At 44.0% G+C, this 18024-nt stretch overlaps 2 protein-coding genes across 2 annotated transcripts in view; one reads left to right on the forward strand and one right to left on the reverse strand.

Moving 5' to 3' along the window:
* LOC116836373 (NACHT, LRR and PYD domains-containing protein 12-like) overlaps window positions 1-18024 on the reverse strand; it is a 596145-nt gene that overhangs the window by 231428 nt on the left and 346693 nt on the right. The window lies entirely within an intron of this gene.
* LOC116822635 (NACHT, LRR and PYD domains-containing protein 3-like) overlaps window positions 1-18024 on the forward strand; it is a 142829-nt gene that overhangs the window by 9769 nt on the left and 115036 nt on the right. The window contains exons 3-6 of the mRNA XM_075065028.1: window positions 536-577; window positions 2670-4395; window positions 10178-10267; window positions 16657-16827. Coding sequence (XP_074921129.1) covers window positions 536-577; window positions 2670-4395; window positions 10178-10267; window positions 16657-16827 — 2029 coding nt within the window. The remainder of the gene's footprint in view (window positions 1-535; window positions 578-2669; window positions 4396-10177; window positions 10268-16656; window positions 16828-18024) is intronic.

Below are 18024 nucleotides of genomic sequence, written 5' to 3' on the forward strand. Positions count from 1 at the left end.
GGGAAAATCTGGGAGGGGAAAAGAGGGGGAATGCTTTATTCCTCTTTGTTTTAAGACCCAAGGGATTTGGGTCTTGAGTCCCCCAGGGAAGGTTTTTGGGGGACAGAGTATACCAAACACTATATTTTGGTTGGTGGCAGCGTTATCAGATCTAAGCTAGGAATTAAGTTTAGAGGGGTACATGCAGGTCCCCACTTTCTGGACGCTAAAGTTCAAAATGGGAATTAGATCCTGAAACCTCAGCTGTGACTTGTTGGGCTAATTAGCCCTGTTCTCACTGCACTACCCTTTCAGTGCAAGTCTGGAGTGAACACTCCATCACAATCAGAGAAATAGAACGTCCTTCACTATATTTCACAAACTGCACTGAGTAAAATGACTGCTGGTAGCCGTGCTCTCCTCAGCGATTACATTTAGCGTGAGGTGCAATGACATCATTCAGTCCCTGGGTGAGTCTATATAGAATATAAATGCACTTGTCTTGGAATGCACAAGACATTCTTACTGTGTTATTTACAAGTACTTTCCCTTTCAGATTGGCGTCCAAATCAAAAAACATCAGAGTTGTCGGCTAAAGGTATGTGATATCTGCATGGGAAGTTACCCCAGTGTGGTGGCCTTGTGCTTATTTGGTTGGATGCTTTCCTGGAACTGTCCCTGTGAAACACAGAAACTGACCTGTCTTAACACAGCCTTTACAAACGCCTTTCCAGATATACCACACTAATGTTACCGGTTCCCAAAGGCAACAAAGTGAAGACTGTAATAGTGACAACGGCAATAGCACTCCAGCCAAAGAGAATTCCCTAGTTTGTAGTGGGCAGCAGCTGGCATCAGTCCCCAGGAAATGCACTTATGGTGCTGCTGCTGTAATTGCTGATGTCCAGTCTTGTTTCCACTCAGACCAATGGAGAGAAAAGCGGAGCAAAGAAAATACAGCCTCTCTCTCTCTGGTGCTGATTTTCCCTGGCAGCCTTTCTGCTGGGGATAACAGGTCCAGCACATGGTCTGATCACCCACTCTGAGACACAGCAAACTCTTAACCAGTGTCTGGCTGTTTAAGACATTGTGTTTAGCTGCCTCTGTGGACTCGGAGGGTGTGTCTATACTGGCGCATGCCAGCTGACTCAGGCTTGTGGGTCTCAGGATGCAGGGCTAAAAACTGCAGTGTAGGAGTTTGGGCTTGGGCTGGATCCCAGGCTCTGAAATCCTATGAGAGGGTGGGTCTCAGTTCACATCCCCGGTGAAGTTCATGAATTGGCAAAAGCCAGTGGAGATGGTGATGTCATTTGGGTACCTCTCTGGGACTCATTCTGGTCAGAACATCTTTCAGGATCAAGAAGATGAAGGCCCAACAGTGTCATGCTGGATCCCAGGTGATGGTGGGGATGGCAGCCATAATGGTAAAGCTCTCTACTTAAATCCACATGTCCTGCTCTTCTGTTGCGTGACTCCTACCACACAAATTGTGTCCAAACAGGCTGTCTACCTCATTCCATCAAAATTAACCAATCAAAATGCATTTTGGTGTTTTTGACTATAAACATTTCCTCCCATTTTTAAACTCTCAGCCCATTGTCATGCCTACCCATGACTTTACCATGAGCCTTGTAGACCCTTTGAACAGTCACTTTGTTTTAAATCTTGGTGACTTTTACAAATAATTTTATGTAATGGGCCGAGTGGGACTTTTGTTACCTCGGGCAACTTATAACATGTGTGCACAATATCTCTTTGGAGGACACTACCAAGAGGAACATTATTTTAGCTCAGAATTAAATAGGAAGATAACTAGAAATACTCAGCTCTGATCGTTAAGAATCCTATGACAGTTTCTCTTTCCAACTTAAATGCCCTAGGCACATTCTAATTTGTGAAGTTCCATTCTTTCCACCTCAATTCTCAGAATTGTTTCAGTTGCAAATGAAAGTCTGTTCCACTTTGTGTCATAACTTGTATAGTGTTGCTGTGAATTGATAAATGATTGCCAGGTTTTCCCCAAGTGGTGACTGCATTTGTGTGAGGGATGAAGTGATGTCTACAGTCTGTGCACATGAATAATTTTAGTGGGATGAATTATTTGAGCAAGGCAGGGTGGGGAACCTATGGACTGTGGGCCAGATCCAGGCCACTGCTTCATTTAATCTGGCCCATGGCAAGTCTCTGCACTGTGGGCCAGAAGCCACTGGGTTGCCAGAAACCTGATTGGCTTCACGCAGCTCCCAGCAGTGACTAGCATGTCCCTGTGGCCCCTAGGTGATCAGAGAAGCTTCATGCGCTGCCCCCACTCTTAGTGCTGGCTCCACAGCTCACATTGACTGGGAACTGTGGCCAATGGGAGCTGCGGAGGTGGCTCCTGCGGGCGCGACCTAGGTGAAGCCCCGAGCCTCCGTGCCTTCCCCTCCCGCACCCCCCCATAGGGCTGTGGGTGGCCCATAGCTGATTTTTTCTGTGGGTCAGTGGCCCCTGATAGAAAAAAGGTTCCCCACCCCTGTAAGGTTCAGGGCCAGGCACATAATCAAGTGATTTCAGGATCCAATTTATAGGTAAAGGTGCAACGTCAGTGCTGGGTACCTTTACTATTGTAGTAATTTTGTTGTAACAGATTAATAAACCTTTTTTCTGAACTTTCAGTTCAATATTTCTAATGTCCAATGTTACTGGTTCAGGTTATAGGAAGAAGTATAAAGAAGATGTTTTTAAGAAGTACAGAGTAATAAAAGACATGAACAGTCGTCTTGGTGAGAATGTGATTCTAAACACAAGATACACAAAGCTGACTATTCTAGACAAACCTCGTCATGAAAATGAGAAGGAACATGAAATAATGGCCATGGGGCAGAGACATGCAAAAATCATAACTAAACAAGCTAGTTCTGTAATTACTATAGACACCCTATTTAAACCTGATCAAGATGGACAAACACCACAAATTGTTGTGCTGCTGGGAGCTGCAGGGATTGGAAAAACAATGACAGCAAGAAAGATCATGTGCGATTGGGCAGTTGGAGAACTCTATAAGGAAATGTTTGACTTTGTTTTCTACATAAATTGTAGGGAAATGAACCTACTTACTGAGCAGGGAAGTGTGGCTGACCTGATTTTTAAAAATTGTTCTAATACAAATGCACCGATTAGAAAGATTTTGGTGAAGCCAGAAAAACTTCTGTTCTTAATTGATGGTTTTGATGAACTGAGATTTCCTTTTGATCAGTCAGAAGATAACCTGTGCTCTGACCCCTGGGAGAAGAAGCCAGTGGATATCATACTAAGCAGTTTATTTAGGAAAACGGTTCTTCCTGAAAGTTATTTGATAATCACTACTAGGCCAATTGCCCTGGAGAAACTGGGACAGTGTTTGGAGTGGTCCCGGTATGCAGAGATCCTGGGATTTTCTGAAGCTGAAAGGAGAGAATATTTCCACAAGTTCTTTCGAAATGAAAACCAAGCAAGACAAGCTTTACGATTTGTGAGAGGAAATGAAATTCTCTTCACCATGTGCTTTGTCCCCATCGTGTGTTGGATCATCTGCACTGTTGTGAAACAGCAGCTTGAAAAAGGTGAGGATCTTGCACAGACTTCAAAAACAACCACTGGAGTGTATATACTCTACCTTTCCAGTTTAGTAAAGCCTCTAAGAAGCAATATGAAGCAACAGATCCAAGCTAATCTGAGAGGACTTTGCTCCTTGGCTGCTGATGGAATCTGGAAACAAAAGATACTGTTTGAGGAAGAAGAAATCAAGAAATATGGCTTAGATCAGAGAGACTCTCTTCCCCTCTTTTTGAATGAGAACGTATTTCAAAAAGACATTGATTGTGTGGGTGTCTATAGCTTCATTCACTTAAGTTTTCAGGAGTTTTTTGCAGCTTTATTTTATGTCTTGGAGAAAGATGAAGAAACAAGAAATGATTCAGGGACTCCCAAGAAAAATGTAAAAACATTATTAGAAAACTATGAAAACTCTAGAAATTATTTAATGTTAACAGTGCGATTTCTGTTTGGACTCTTAAATGAAGAAAGAATGAAGGACATGGAGAAAATAATTGGCTGTAAAATTTCACCTAAAATTAAGGCAGATTTACTGAAGTGGGTTCAAGCAAAACAACAAACAGATTTATTCCCTTTTAGTCCCACTGAGTATGATGTGGAGATGTACGAGCATGACGTGTTTCACTGTTTGTATGAGATCCAAGAACAAAAGTTTGTGAAAAGTGCACTGGATTTCACTGAAGTAAAGTTAAATCGAAATAAATTTACCCAAATGGATCAAATGGTTCTTTCATTTTGTATAAAGAATTGTCATAGGCTGGAGTCACTTTATGTGAATTGCTGTGAATTTATGTTTGAAGACCATGAGGAAGAACTTCCAACACCAACAAATGGGTTATATCAGTAAGTATTACGAGAGCTCAACATTTTTCAGTTTCTTTAATAGAATAAATGCTATTTTCCCATGCATCTTGATAACTAATATATGATTGAATCACCCACCACAAAGCATTTATAATATTTCAGCAAGCTAATGAAATAGTTATGGAGCTTCCTCAGGTTCAAACTACCAGGATATTATCTCTTATAATAATTATAATGATTGCTTGGTCTTCTCTGTTCTCTCCATTACTGGAAAGTTTTCTGTCATTTTATGTATATGAGACAGGAATAGGGATGCAGCTGAGACTAAAGAATTCAGGAGAGGGGAATGTGCTTTGTGTCAGCAATTGAAAAAGGAAGTTAGAGAGCTCCTCATTGAGACCTTGCTTGACTTTTCAAAGCCCTTCATCAGGGAGCCAGCAAATCACAAGGATACAGAACCTGCTTCCACATCCTCAGTGTAAAAACTTCTCAATAAAGGGAGCAAAAATAACTCATGGGCTTTTTCACATTCTCTTTAGCCTAACTAAAACTATCTTCTCATTCTTAATTTTACAGAACTCACTGAATGTAAAACATAGAAAGTGCCACCTATACTCAGTGAATGGCAGGGAAACAATGTTTCCCTTGTAAAACACAACAGATATGACTAATACCTTTTTACTTAGAATCATAGAAATTGTAGCGCTAGAAAGCACCTCAAGAGGTCATCTAGTCCATCCTCCCATGCTGGGACAGGACCAAGTAAAGCTAAACCATCCCTGACAGATCTCAAAAACCTTCAAAAAAAGGGAAACCACAACTTCTCTAGTATCAGAGGGGTAGCCGTGTTAGTCTGGATCTGTAAAAGCAGCAGAGAATCCTGTGGCACCTTATAGACTAACAGACGTTTTGGAGCATGAGCTTTCGTGAGTTCACCCACGAAAGCTCATGCTCCAAAACGTCTGTTAGTCTATAAGGTGCCACAGGATTCTCTGCTGCTTTTACAGATCCAGACTAACACGGCTACCCCTCTGATACTAGAGAAGTTGTGGTTTCCCTTTTTTTGAAGGTTTTTGAGATCTGTCAGGGATGGTTTAGCTTTACTTGGTCCTGTCCCAGCATGGGAAGATGGACTAGATGACCTCTTGAGGTGCTTTCTAGCGCTACAATTTCTATGATTCTAAGTAAAAAGGTATTAGTCATATCTGTTGTGTTTTACAAGGGAAACAAAGTGGGTATTCACCCATGAAAACTCATGCTCCAAAACGTCTGTTAGTCTGTAAGGTGCCACAGGATTCTCTGCTGCACAACTTCTCTAGGTAACCTGATCCAGTGCTTATCTACCGTTAGCAGACATTTTTTCCTAATATCCAATCTAAATCTTCCTTGCTGCAAACTAAGCCTATTACTTCTTGTCCTACCCTTGGTGTGCATAGAGAACAACTGATCACTGTCCCCTTAACAACAATTTTTAAAATATTTGAAGACTATTATCATGTCCCCTTCAGCCTCCTCTTTTCTAGGCTAAACATGCCCAATTCTCTCAACCTTTCCTCGTAGGTCAGGTTTTCTAAACTTCTTATCATCTTTGTTGTTTTTCTCTGTACTGTCTCCAACTTGTCCACATCTTTCTTAGAGTGTGGCACCCAGAACTGGAGACAGTACTCCATCTGAGGTCTCACAAGTGCTAAATAGAGCAGAACAGTTACTTCCAATGTCTTACATATGACACGCCTGTTAATACATCCCAGAATGATAATAGCATTTTTCACAACAGCATCAAACAGTTGATTCATATTCAGTTTGTGATCCACTGCAACCCTCGGTCCTTTTACCCAGTTATTCTCCATTTGTTGTTGTGTGTTTGATTTTTTTTTCTTTCCTAAGTGCAGTATTTTGCACTTGTCTGTATTGAATTTCATTTGTATTGATTTCTAACCTACAATTTATCAAGGTTATTCCGAATTCTAATCCTGTCCTCTGAAGTGCTTGCAGCCCCTCCCAGTGTGATGTCATCCACAGATTTTATAAACATACTTTCCGCTCCATCATTCAAGTGATTAATAAAAATATTGAATAGCACCATACTCAGAATAGGTGCCTGTGGAACCTCACTTGAGATTTTCACTTGAGATAGCCTCCCAGTTTGACAGCAAACTATTGATAACTTCCATTTTAGTATGTTTTTCATCTCATAATTTAATCTAGACCACATTTCCCTAGTTTTCTAATCAGAATATCATGTGGGACTGTGTCAGAAGCCTTAGTGAAGTCTTGATATATCACATTTACTGCTTTCTCTACAACCACTGGGCTGGTTACCCCATCAAAGAAGTAAATTAGATTGGTCAAGAACAAGTCATGCTAAACCAATCTATGTTAGCCATTATTTATCACCCTATTATCCTCAAAGTACTTATAAACTGATAGTTTTATAATTTCCAGGTATCAAAGTTAGGCTGAGTGGTCTATAATTCCCTGGGTCCTCTTCCCCTTTTTAAAGATAAGTGCTGTATTTGCCCTTCTCCAGTCTTCTGGGACCTCATGTGTCCTCCCAGAGTTCTGAAAGATAATTGCTAATGGTTCTGAGTGCATGGCTACGCTTGCAGATGTAGGGCGGTTTGAGTTAAACCAGCCTTCGTAGAGCACAGTAGAGAAAGCGTTGCAGTCTGTCCACACTGACAGCTGCAAGTGCACCGGTGTGGCCACATTAGCAGCTCTTGCAACGGCCACAGAGGGCAGTGCATTGTGGTAGCTATCCCAGCATGCAAGTGGTTGCAACCTGCTTTTCAAATGGGGGCGTGTGTGGAGTGTGATAGGGAGTGTGTTGTGCGTATGTGGGGGGAGAGAGAGTGGGTTTTTGGGTGGCTGAGAGCATGTCAGCATGCTGTCTTGTAAGTTCACACAGCAGCAGACCCCCCTCTCCCTGCCTCTCTTCTGGAGCATATAAGCATGCCGGTTGTCAGAAATGGAGCTTTGAAAGGGCATATCCACATATCCGCATTCCTGCAGCAATTCCAAAACCAAGACAAGAGTGGCCACTTGACGTAAGGTGATTATGGGACGTTTCTGGAGGCTGATCAGAGCGCAGTAGTGCAATACTTTGTTCACACTGATGCCTGGGCATTTCAGCTGGTGCGCATCAAATGTTACTCCACTCGCAGAGGTGGAGTACCAGGAGTGCTCTAGCTGCGGAGTCCGAGCGCTCTACGTGCCTTGCCAGGGTGGACAGGTAGTGAGCTAGGGTGCCCGGGGCTGCTTTAATGTGTTCTAACTTGCAAGTGTAGCCAAGCCCTGATATTGCTTTGGCTAGTTCCTTATGTAGTCCAGGGTGAATTTCCTCAGAGTCTGCCAACTTGAATACGTCTATCTTACCTGAATATTCTTTAACCTGTTCTTTCTCTGTTCTGGCTTGTGTTCCTCCCTCCTGGCTTTTGATATTAATTGTGTTAGGGATCTGGTCACAGTGAATCTTTTTATTGAAGACTGAAGCAAAGTAGGTGTTAAACGTCTCAGCCTTCCTGATGTCATCCATTATTAGCAGTCCTTCCCTATTAAGTAATGGACCTACACTTACCTTCATCTTTTTCATGCTCCTAATGTATTTACAGAATCTCTTCTTACTGCCTTTTATATGCCTTGCTAATGCTCAACAGTGAAATAAAACTAAATGCTGAATTTAATGCTTGGTGATGCAGATGCTTTTTCTGTAGTTCTCAGAGCAGCATCCTCCAATTGTTCAATGGTCAGGAGCTGTGGGAGATAAATTACATTGGGTTGCTCCCTGCTTGCTTGTCATCTCAGAGTGTTATGCTCCAACAGCTACACTCAGTTTGAGCAATATACCCATTGGCATAGCCTGCAGCAGACAGCAGGCCTTTTCCTCTGCTTTAAATCCAGTTGAACCAATTGCAAACAAAACCATAGGCTGCAGCAATCTGAGAACACTGCTGTAAAATGGATAAAGTGCAGAACAGCTCATAGGTAGTCCGTGCAGCACCTCAGCATGGAATAATCTGAGAATGGACCCTTGAGATTATGAAGGAAATGTCAGTACTGCTAAGGGCTTGTCTACATACACAAATGGTACCACTTCAACAATACCAATATAGTTAAAACATGGTAACCCGTCCCCCCAAAAAACCCACCCCTAACCCACCTAGTCTGCATGCAGTTATACTAGTATAAAGATACCTATATCAATAGAGTTTATTCCCATAAGAAAAAGAGAATAAGGTACACCTGTATAAGGCACCTTTACATTACTGTGCCAGCATTCTCACGAGGGCTTGTACCACTACCAGTATAAGTAGTTTGATTAAAAAAAAAATTACATCACTAGCCAAAATGGTTATGTTAGTACAAAATCTGTATAGACCAGGCCTAAATAAAAATTAGCGTGTAGTTCCGCAGTGCTGCAAAATGTGGAAATCTGTTTGCTTTAATAGTTCTTTGGTATTAAAATAAAATGCAAACGTCATTAAAAAGAGGTGATGTTGCTCAAGGGCACATTGCTCAAGGGCACATTGCTACCACCAACCCAAAACCTTAAGAGACAGGGAATACTCAATTAAAGTGAAAGTCTGCCCCACATTGCAGCACACAGCTCCAATTATTCACTATCAATGAGACACTGACACCCATCGGAGAGTAGAGAAGTTACAGACACACATCGCACTCCCCACATTCTTCAAGGAGTTACAGACGCACACCGCACTCCCCACATTCATCGATTAATGCTGTAATGCAGACCCTTAACTCCTGCTTTGTGCTTCCCCCTTAGAGATTTTTCACATCTCTTCCAGCAACCTTGACCCCAGCTGCTTCATTCATGCACACCATGGTTGCTGAGGTCACAGATAAGGTTTTGCATTACAGCACGAGTCAGATAAATCCAAAATACTGTGTCAGTCTTAATTTCTATGTTTTGTTTATTGCCAGTTTTAAGACATTTCTTAAAAATAAAGGTTTAATGCTGAAATGAACTTGCTGTATCAGGGATTCTGCCATAAGCCCAGTGTCAATAGTACCCCACTATAATGTAGCATGTTAAAATAATAAAGAAGAAGTGTTCTCACTGGAAACCTCTTACCCACATGCAGTAAAATATGGTTAGAGCTAAAGTTAGTGTTTTAAAAGCATTCATTGCTACATATGATCTAAAATATTTCAGAAACTTGCTTCTATCAGTCAGTATCAGATAAAAACAAAATATTCTTGCCTTAAAATTAACTTCCCCACTTATATACCCTTTGGTGTCAGAAACTAATAAGCTATCATTTCTGGTTACATGTGGGGTTGTAATTTCAGAAAGTGAAACACCAATTACACAATACTGAATGTTAGTTTTCATAGTAAAAAAATTAAGCCAATGCTCATATTATCAGTGTTTATCTTTGCGGGTAAATTAAAATCAACAATCTTGGCCACAAATGATAATTTCTATGATATCTCCAGAAATGATAAAAACAACTATTGACCAGTACAAAAGCATGTTACCACTAGAGACACTGGCATTTGTGTGAATGCTTAGAATTGTATTTGAATGCTCAAAGCACCAGAGTTCCACTAGTTCAAAAAAAAAAAATAGAATGAGTTACTTAGTCACACCTGTTCTATTTGACTATGTGCATTTAAGGAACACCTTTTGGTATCAGCTTTATTTTTGTTTGTGGAGGATTTACAATTAATAGAAACTGCAGCATAATTCATAAATCATGAATGATTACACCAGGCAGGAGGCTACTTAAATGTTCTGGAAATAGAAATAAAATCTGTTTCCAGAGAACAACATAGACAATTTCTATTCTTTTGTTTTTAGGGAACAGCATCAGGATGTTCTGAAGTATTCTTCTATTTACCTGCTCTGTCAAGCGCTGAAGAATCCAAACTGTAAATTAAAGAAACTACAGTAAGAAACAATTCCTCTCTTGAGTATCTCTTCATGAGTGCAGCTCTCGTTGCTATGGCTGCTGTAGCAACTGTATAGATTCATCTGGTGCTTAAGAATTTGTTTAAATTTCTAGTTAGTATGTGTGGAGTTGGCTTAATGTCAGCCTAGTAGTTCAATGCCACTTAAGCCAATTACCATATCAATAAGTGAAGTGAAGAGACAGAGGTAAGCAGTGCCAGGTTTACAGTGGCGCCGTGGAGCCAGGCCCATTTCTCAGAAAGGGCCCCGGCCTGCTTTGTTTGCACTGTGCTCTGAGACCTCGCCAGTGCACTGGCTCCCCCCGCCCACCACCTGCTCCTCTTGGCCTGCCCGTCAGCTGGCAGAGGGCTCCTCTTCACCCCCTGGCCCCACCCACCGGGTCCTCTCTGCCACCTGGCCAGACCCCAGTGTACCTGTGGCTCGGGGCACTCTCTGCTTTCCGTCACCTGTGGGGACACGCCTATCTCCCTGGAGCTGAGCCGCCTGGGACTGGTGCAGAAGGCTGGCCAGTCTCGGCCGGTTGTGAAGGGGGGGACAGTGTGGGGGGTTTGGATGGGCCCCTCCAGGCAAGTGGGTCCTGAGGGAGCCCATCTGGGACAGGCCCTGGCCTGGCTGATCACACCACTCCCGAGGGGCTGGAGTTATTCCGCAGCCCGGCAGGAACAGTCGCCTTCCAGAGGGCTGATGAGTGCGGCTGGGGGGGCAGGAGTGGGGGAGGGGGTCTCTGGAGGATTGGGGGATGGGGAAGATCTGTGTGTGTTGGGGCACTAGGGAGTGGGGGTTCTGTGTGGGGTGCTGGGCAGTTGTGGGCTGTGGGGAGGGGGGCACTGAGCATTTGTGGCAGGATCAGGGAGTGTGATGCGTATAGAGGGTCTGGTGGGGCTCTAGTCTTAGGGAATGGAGGGGATGGTTCCGGTGTTGGGCAGGGGGGATGTGTGGCATGGCATGGCCTGCCCCTGAGGGGAAGGGGCACGTTGGCAGGCCACTATGCGTCTGGCAACTGCTGGTTTGTAAATAGTGCCCTGTCATACCATGTCCCTGGCCAGACCCTTGCTCTGGGGACCAACCTCCCCATGCCATGTGCCACTTCACTCCTGGGGGCCCACAAATATGTTTGGCACCAGGCTCACAGGAGTATGGCATGAGGGAACTGCATGCGGTCTGCAAAGAGGAGCCTAGAGAGACTATCTTGGATATTTCTAAAGCACTTGTTCATGTATCCTCAATTAATCTAATTTCCCCCTGATTTGGGTGGGAATGGGAGTTGTTTACTCTCTTTTTTTTCTCTCTCTCTCCTACCCACCTCTCCGTCATCTTTTCTCTTTGTCATTCTCTTTCCTCTTTTAATGCACTCTCATCTTCACCATCTCCATCTCGTGAGGACCCTGGGAGTGGCTTTAGCAAAGGAGTGATGTAACAGATCACAGGGCACACTCTGAGGCTATGCCTACACTTGCAGTTTTTGTGCTGTCAGTTTCACCAGTGGTAGGGAAACAGTCAAAGAAAAGCACTGGTTTGTGTATTAACTTAGAGTCACAGGTGTCAGAACTTCATCACTGATGAGAGCAGCGCTCTGAGGGCAGCTGTCCCACAGTGCAGCTCTCCAGGAAAGGTGGGAGGGGTGATTGCAGGGCATCTTGGGTCCATATACACTCCCCCTTTCCCCAAACACCAGTCAGCTCCAGTAGCTCAGCATTGCTGCAATCGGGATCCTTTGCTCTCTGGAGCAGGCATTGTCACCTGACCAGAAAAAAGGAAGGGGAGTTTCAAAGTTCCTGGGGCTTTACAAAAGGAGAGGCGGACATCTGTTTACCTGGCATCAAAGCAGCGGAAGCGCTGGCTAGAGTGGTCAGGTAGGCACTCTGGGATATTCTGCAGAGGCTGCAAGCTGTTATACAGGAAGGACGTGTCTTCACTTGCACATCACTGCAAAAGCATCACCAGTAAAAGCTGTATGCCTCTCATGGAGGTGCTTTTCTTTTTGCAGTGAAATTTCTGAGTTTTACTGAAAAAAGTCTTTGGCAAGTGTAGATGCTCCCAGTTTTTTGCACAGTAAAGGGACTTTTTCCGCTTTAAATGGCAAGTATAGACATGCCCTGAGACTGTGTCTCTGGATTTCAGTAGCCCTATTTTTCACCATCACTCCCTTAGCGGGTCCAAATGGGCTTGCCCTCTTGGGAGCTTTGTTAACCAGAAGGTGAATGCAATGACACTGCTTAGCCTTTTAAAACCACATTAATATTTACTAGGAATACAGTATGCAGAGAAACTGGATTAAAATAACAAAGCAGGCCTATATGCATGATTCTTACCTAACCTTTTCACTTCCCCTTCTTGGTTAAGTGAGCCCCTGCTCAGCACAGGTGAGTTTCAGTCTTGGGTAGGGAGACAGCCTGAATGCCATGAGGCTCTCCTCACTATAACTGCTGTGGGTACAGTATCAGAAGCATTATAACTGGCATGGAAGGTTGATAAGTAATGCCCTTTTGGCCACTTCACTGCACTGGGAGCTTATGTTCAGCTGATTATTCAACATGATGCCAAAGTCCTTCTCAGTGTCGCTGCTTCCCAGGATAGGGCCCCCCTTGTCTCTTAGCCTTGGAAAGAGGATTTACCACATCCTTCCATCCCTCGATGAGTCATGTGACAGGCAAGCAGCTGTTCTGTTAATTTAGATGAAATATATGGGCCAAAAATATTAACACAACCTAGTCACTGTCCAACACTAAACAGAGTTGAACGAGGTCTGGGATTTGGTATGTGGGCACCTTAGCCTGCTTAGTACCATGGCAACACCCCATTAAATTTCCTTTTCGCCTTTTTTTAAAGATAAAGAAGAGAGGAAAATAGATAAAACATTGGAGGTGTAAAGTATTAAATCAGACTTTCATTTTAAGAACATCCCTTTTCCCCTTTCCCTTTAATTGGAGAGAGTTTTTAGAAGAACTCTTGTTCGACGGTCTCTGAGATGGTATCAAAGATGGTAATAACTGTCCTCTGGGGAAAAAAGAAGTCAGCGGAGATGGGCTGGAGCTGTTGTTGTTAAAGTCCAATCCCATTTTATTGCAAGTGGTGTCTGGCATTCAGCTGGAGCTTGTCTGGCTGGTGATGTCATTGGGACCCCTCTATCTGGCCCAGGCTGGTCAGAATATCCCTCGGGATTAGGACAAAGAAGGTCCAGGGTTCCGGGAGATGGTGGGCATGTCAGCCATGATGGTGAAACTCACTCCTGTAGCCTCCATCTGTTCTTCTATTCATTTCCGCCCCCAAAGTCTCTTTCTTTAAGGAACCAAAAAGGGGGTGATGAGTGGAGTAGCCCATTCCCTCATTATTTTGTCTACCAGCTAGGCCTAATACCCGACACACCAATTTTGATGCACTAATTTCTGGTTCCACATCATCTGTCTTTACCAAGCATAATGTGGCTCATTAAGGTAGAAGTTCAAGACCCACCTTGGGAAGAATCTCAGTATGTATTGTCACCATAGCTTTGCAATGTGGGGTAAGGTGGGTCAGTCGCTACAGCGTGGAGCTAATGCAGGGAGCTACTTAATGGGAGGGTTCAAAAGTGTCAAACCCCATATGAACTGGATGATAAGGGGTTGCGTATGTCATGACAGACAGAAATAGTTGCTGAATGCTCCTGAATGGAGTTAGTCTTTAGGATAGACTCAGGTGAAGAAATTAGTTAGGCTGTTTTTTGGGGGGGCAAATAATGAGTCCATGTGAACCTGTTTGCACATACTCCAGAAACCTTTTCCACTGAACATTACAGGTATTTCTGATCTGTCATTCCCTGGTCACAGACCACTCTTGAGGATTTATCATGTATTGGCTTGCTCTGTCTATGATTGTGTTCTCCTTCCCTGCCATGTATGTGGTGGCTAAGAATGCCTGGTGGGGCAGAGCCTGCTCTCACTCCTGCAGGGCTTCCCAGCGCATGACTCACTGTCAGGTGCCTCCTGTTTGTTTGTCCATTGGAATCAGGACCCCCATTGGGGATACTAAGGGATTAAACCCTGGATTCACTTAAGTTCATGAAGGTTTTGCCACTGACTTCAATGGGGCCAGGATTTCAGCCCAGGTCTTTGAAGGTCCTTAGTGGTTAGAGGACTGTCTGCGTCTCGAGAACATCTGTGAGCAGTTGTTCTTGGACAGACTAAACTTCCAGGATTTGGAGTCCTTCTATATGGGCTCCGTGTCCCAGGATGGATGTTTCTCTGGTCACTGTGATTTGGACAGGAGGGTTTTGGAAATCCGTTCCCAATTGTGGATTGTCCCCTTTGTGCACCAAACCAGTGTGTCTGTTACCTGGATGTGATGAAAGAGTGCCTGAATCGCTTGCTTGAACAGGGATTTGAAGAGCTAGTGAGGTTATCTCATGTGGAGATGTGCCCTGGGTACTATAGATTCCATTGCAGGCATCAGACCCAACATTTCTAGCATGTCATCTGTTGGCTTTTTTTCATCCTCTCTTCTGGACCGGTGGTGTCTTGGATATTGGCATGCAAAAGGAAGGCTTTGAGTTGAGCCATGTCTTGCAAAGTTCCTATCCACTCTAATTGTCTTCTGGGGACAAGTGGAGATTTGGGGCAATTTAGTGTGAACCAAAGTGATTTTGATACCCTCCACAACTATGTCCTTGATCAGCCAAGTGTTCAAGTAAATGGACAGTGCAGATAGCCCATAATTATCATCAATCATTTTATGAACATGAACAATACTGGCCTAGAAGGCAAGACACAAAATAGAGCGTGCTGTTCCCCTCCAAATAATCAGAAATACTTCCAGTCCTTTGGAATTGTTCCTGTATACATTTAAGCACCGGCAAGGTCCTGATTGCTTGGTAGAATTCTGTCCTGTCTGAGACAGTTTAACTTGTTTTTTTTAAAATTCCTCTCTCCTGATTCCTTTTTAAATTCATTTTTGCAAAAGACTTTTGAAACTTTTGTGGATTTTTTTTTAATCCAAAACAAATGTTTACTTTGGGAGTAAAATACAGCATATGTGTATGGCAGAACTGGTGGGACAGGATACGGCTTCAGGCCTAGGGTGACCAGCGGTGGCTTCAGAACTTCAGGATTCGGAAGACCACTTTGCTGTAAGTCTGTGCAGAGTTCACATTGGAGCTGCAGCATCAGAGACGATATGACTGTCCCCTTTAGTGTGGAGAAGCATGTGACAATCACCATCGGGAAGCCTACCACCTCCAGTTGCTACCAGTGTGTGGCTAACCAATGTGATGCTGGAAAATGCATAGATGGAGCTATTATAATTGATGTGTACATGGCTATTCAAAGGGGTTTTTCTGCCTGGGTCATAAGGTTGGTCCACATGCAGGAAGTAACTGATAGATCTAAACACTTAGGTTTCCCAAATTGTATCAGGGAGATGGATAGAATTTAGGTATCTATTTAATTTGCTTCCCATCACCAAATTTTCAACTTTCTCTTCATGATCCTGCACAGCCCGGTGATCCAGTATGGCAGGTTCACTAACATTAATTTGGGGTGTCAGGGCAAGGTCCATGATGCTGAGATCTTTAGAAACTCACCCCTTTTTCATGTAATGAGAAATGCTTGTTGAACTTTTCCCAGTGTGTGAGAACCTTGCTGCTGGGTGGGAGGCAAAGTAGACAGACTTTCAGCTTGTTTTGAACCGCCAGAGAAGATGCTTCTGACAAGTGCCTCTGTCATCCAAGGACCCAGGATCAAGAAGGCTTTGTGCTCATATTTTGGAAGCAGAGTGCAAGGAAAATAATTGTGCCATATTAACTCTTACGGGCGTGCTTGCAGGGGCTCTGTGCCAGGGTATGAAGTGTAAGCCTTGTGTATGTGCTGTTTAAAAAATGCGTTCCTTTTCCTTAGGGAAATGTATGGGATTTTTGACATTTGGGGGTTGCCTGTCCAGTTCCAAATGGGGCACAGGAACCTTAGCTGAGTAGTTCCTGGTTTTCTGAAACGTGAATAAGAGCTTGTTCCCCTCTATATGTTCGAAGGCTACATACTGCGCAGCAGTCAGAGCTGCCTGAACAAAGGTTATCGTCAGAGATCAGAGAGGCTGGTCTGGCATTTAGATCTGATCATGGACAGTCCCAGGCTCAGTCCGATCTTCCCTGGGAAAGGGGATGGAATTTGGGAACTTTGTCTTGGAATAACATTTGTATGTGGAACACAGGATCAATGAGAACTACAGATGCCCTTGGATTCAAAAACACCTCATGGTCATGTGGTCCTCAGCATCCACTACTCCAGCTGTGTGGTTTTATTCCCAGAACAAAGGTATCTTTATTCCCATTGGTTCTCACTGAAGGAACTGGGCAGAGAGAAGTGCTCATTTTCTTTCCTGTTTATCTCTGTCTCCTGCAGCTTGGAGAGTTGTGGTCTCACAGCAGCTTGTTGCAGGGATCTCTCCTCTGTTCTCAGTACCAAACCAACCCTGACAGAGTTGAACCTGGAGGGGAACAACCTGGGAGATTCTGGACTGAGGCTGCTGTGCAAGGGACTGAAACATCCAGCCTGCAACCTGCAGAAACTGCGGCAAGTATTGATAAGTTTCCTTTCTGTAAAGAACTCAGCGGGGTGTGGGGATAGTGTATAATGTGAGCTCCCTGCAGGTGTGTGGAGAGGATGAAAACTAAGTGTCCCTCCAAGACCGGAAGTGTCAGTGGCTACCAACACCTTGATGGCCCCTCATGTTTTGAATATGGAAGTTATATCTAAAGAGGGCCCTAAACTGGAGTACGACTTCCAAACTCCTCTGAACTTGAGGAATAAGTATTTATCTTAATAAAGAAATTAAATATTATTATTACAATAAAAGTTGAAGCATAATCTCATCCTTTTAAATACAACCCTATACAGGAGCTGAGAAGGGGAAGACCAAACCCAAGCACAAAAGCGTGGCCCCTTTAAGAAGGCCTCCAAATGGCCCTTGTTCGTAACAGTTCTTAGTTCCCTCCTTGTTCTCGAAGGCAGGCTGGCTTTCCCCTTTCTCTCAGGCCTCAGGGAAGGAACAGCTTCACACCGGCCCAGATCTGCAAAGGGTATTAGGCTCCTAAACCCCAGATTTAGGCCCCACTGCAATCCACAAACAGTCCACTTGGCTGTCACCTAAACCTATAGGTGCCTAAACTCACTTGGCACCTACATTTCTACAAGAAAAGTTTCTGCAGCCAAGTTTCTGCCTCTGGACATGTGTCCTGCAGCCTCACTGTAGGTGCATGGATGCCTCTCTCAGGTCTAAGCCCCAGCATGATTCACAATCTAGGGGAAGACAGGCATTTGCTAGTCTCTCGTCCCTGGGGGGCCTGATACAATGCGGTGTTGGTGGTAGTGCTACCACTTCCCTTATAATTTTTAGCCCAGTGGTTAGACCGCTCACCTGGGATGTGGGAGACTCAGGTTTAATTCCCCCTCAGTCTGAAAGGATTTGGACAGGGGTCTTCTATCTCTCAAGAGGCTGCTATAACCACTGGGCTATAGGATATTTGTTATGTGGAGCGCTCGGTCTCCCCTGTTGGAGCCATTCCTCTTTGTGTAAATATTTAAATAGTCATTGGGCCAGAGAAGGAGAGTGAGCCTGACTATAGCCCAGTGTGACAATGTGGTTCTGGCGGGACCCAACTGAGAGTGCCAAATCAGGACCAATTGCTCAAACAGGGCAGTCACAGCCCAGGGCTGGGGTTTTTCCACCTCTAAGGCAAACCAAACCAGCCAGACAAAAAAGACTTCTCT

The sequence above is a fragment of the Chelonoidis abingdonii genome, chromosome 4 (assembly GCF_003597395.2).
Source record: "Chelonoidis abingdonii isolate Lonesome George chromosome 4, CheloAbing_2.0, whole genome shotgun sequence".
In the NCBI taxonomy this organism is placed as follows: Eukaryota; Metazoa; Chordata; order Testudines; family Testudinidae; genus Chelonoidis; species Chelonoidis abingdonii.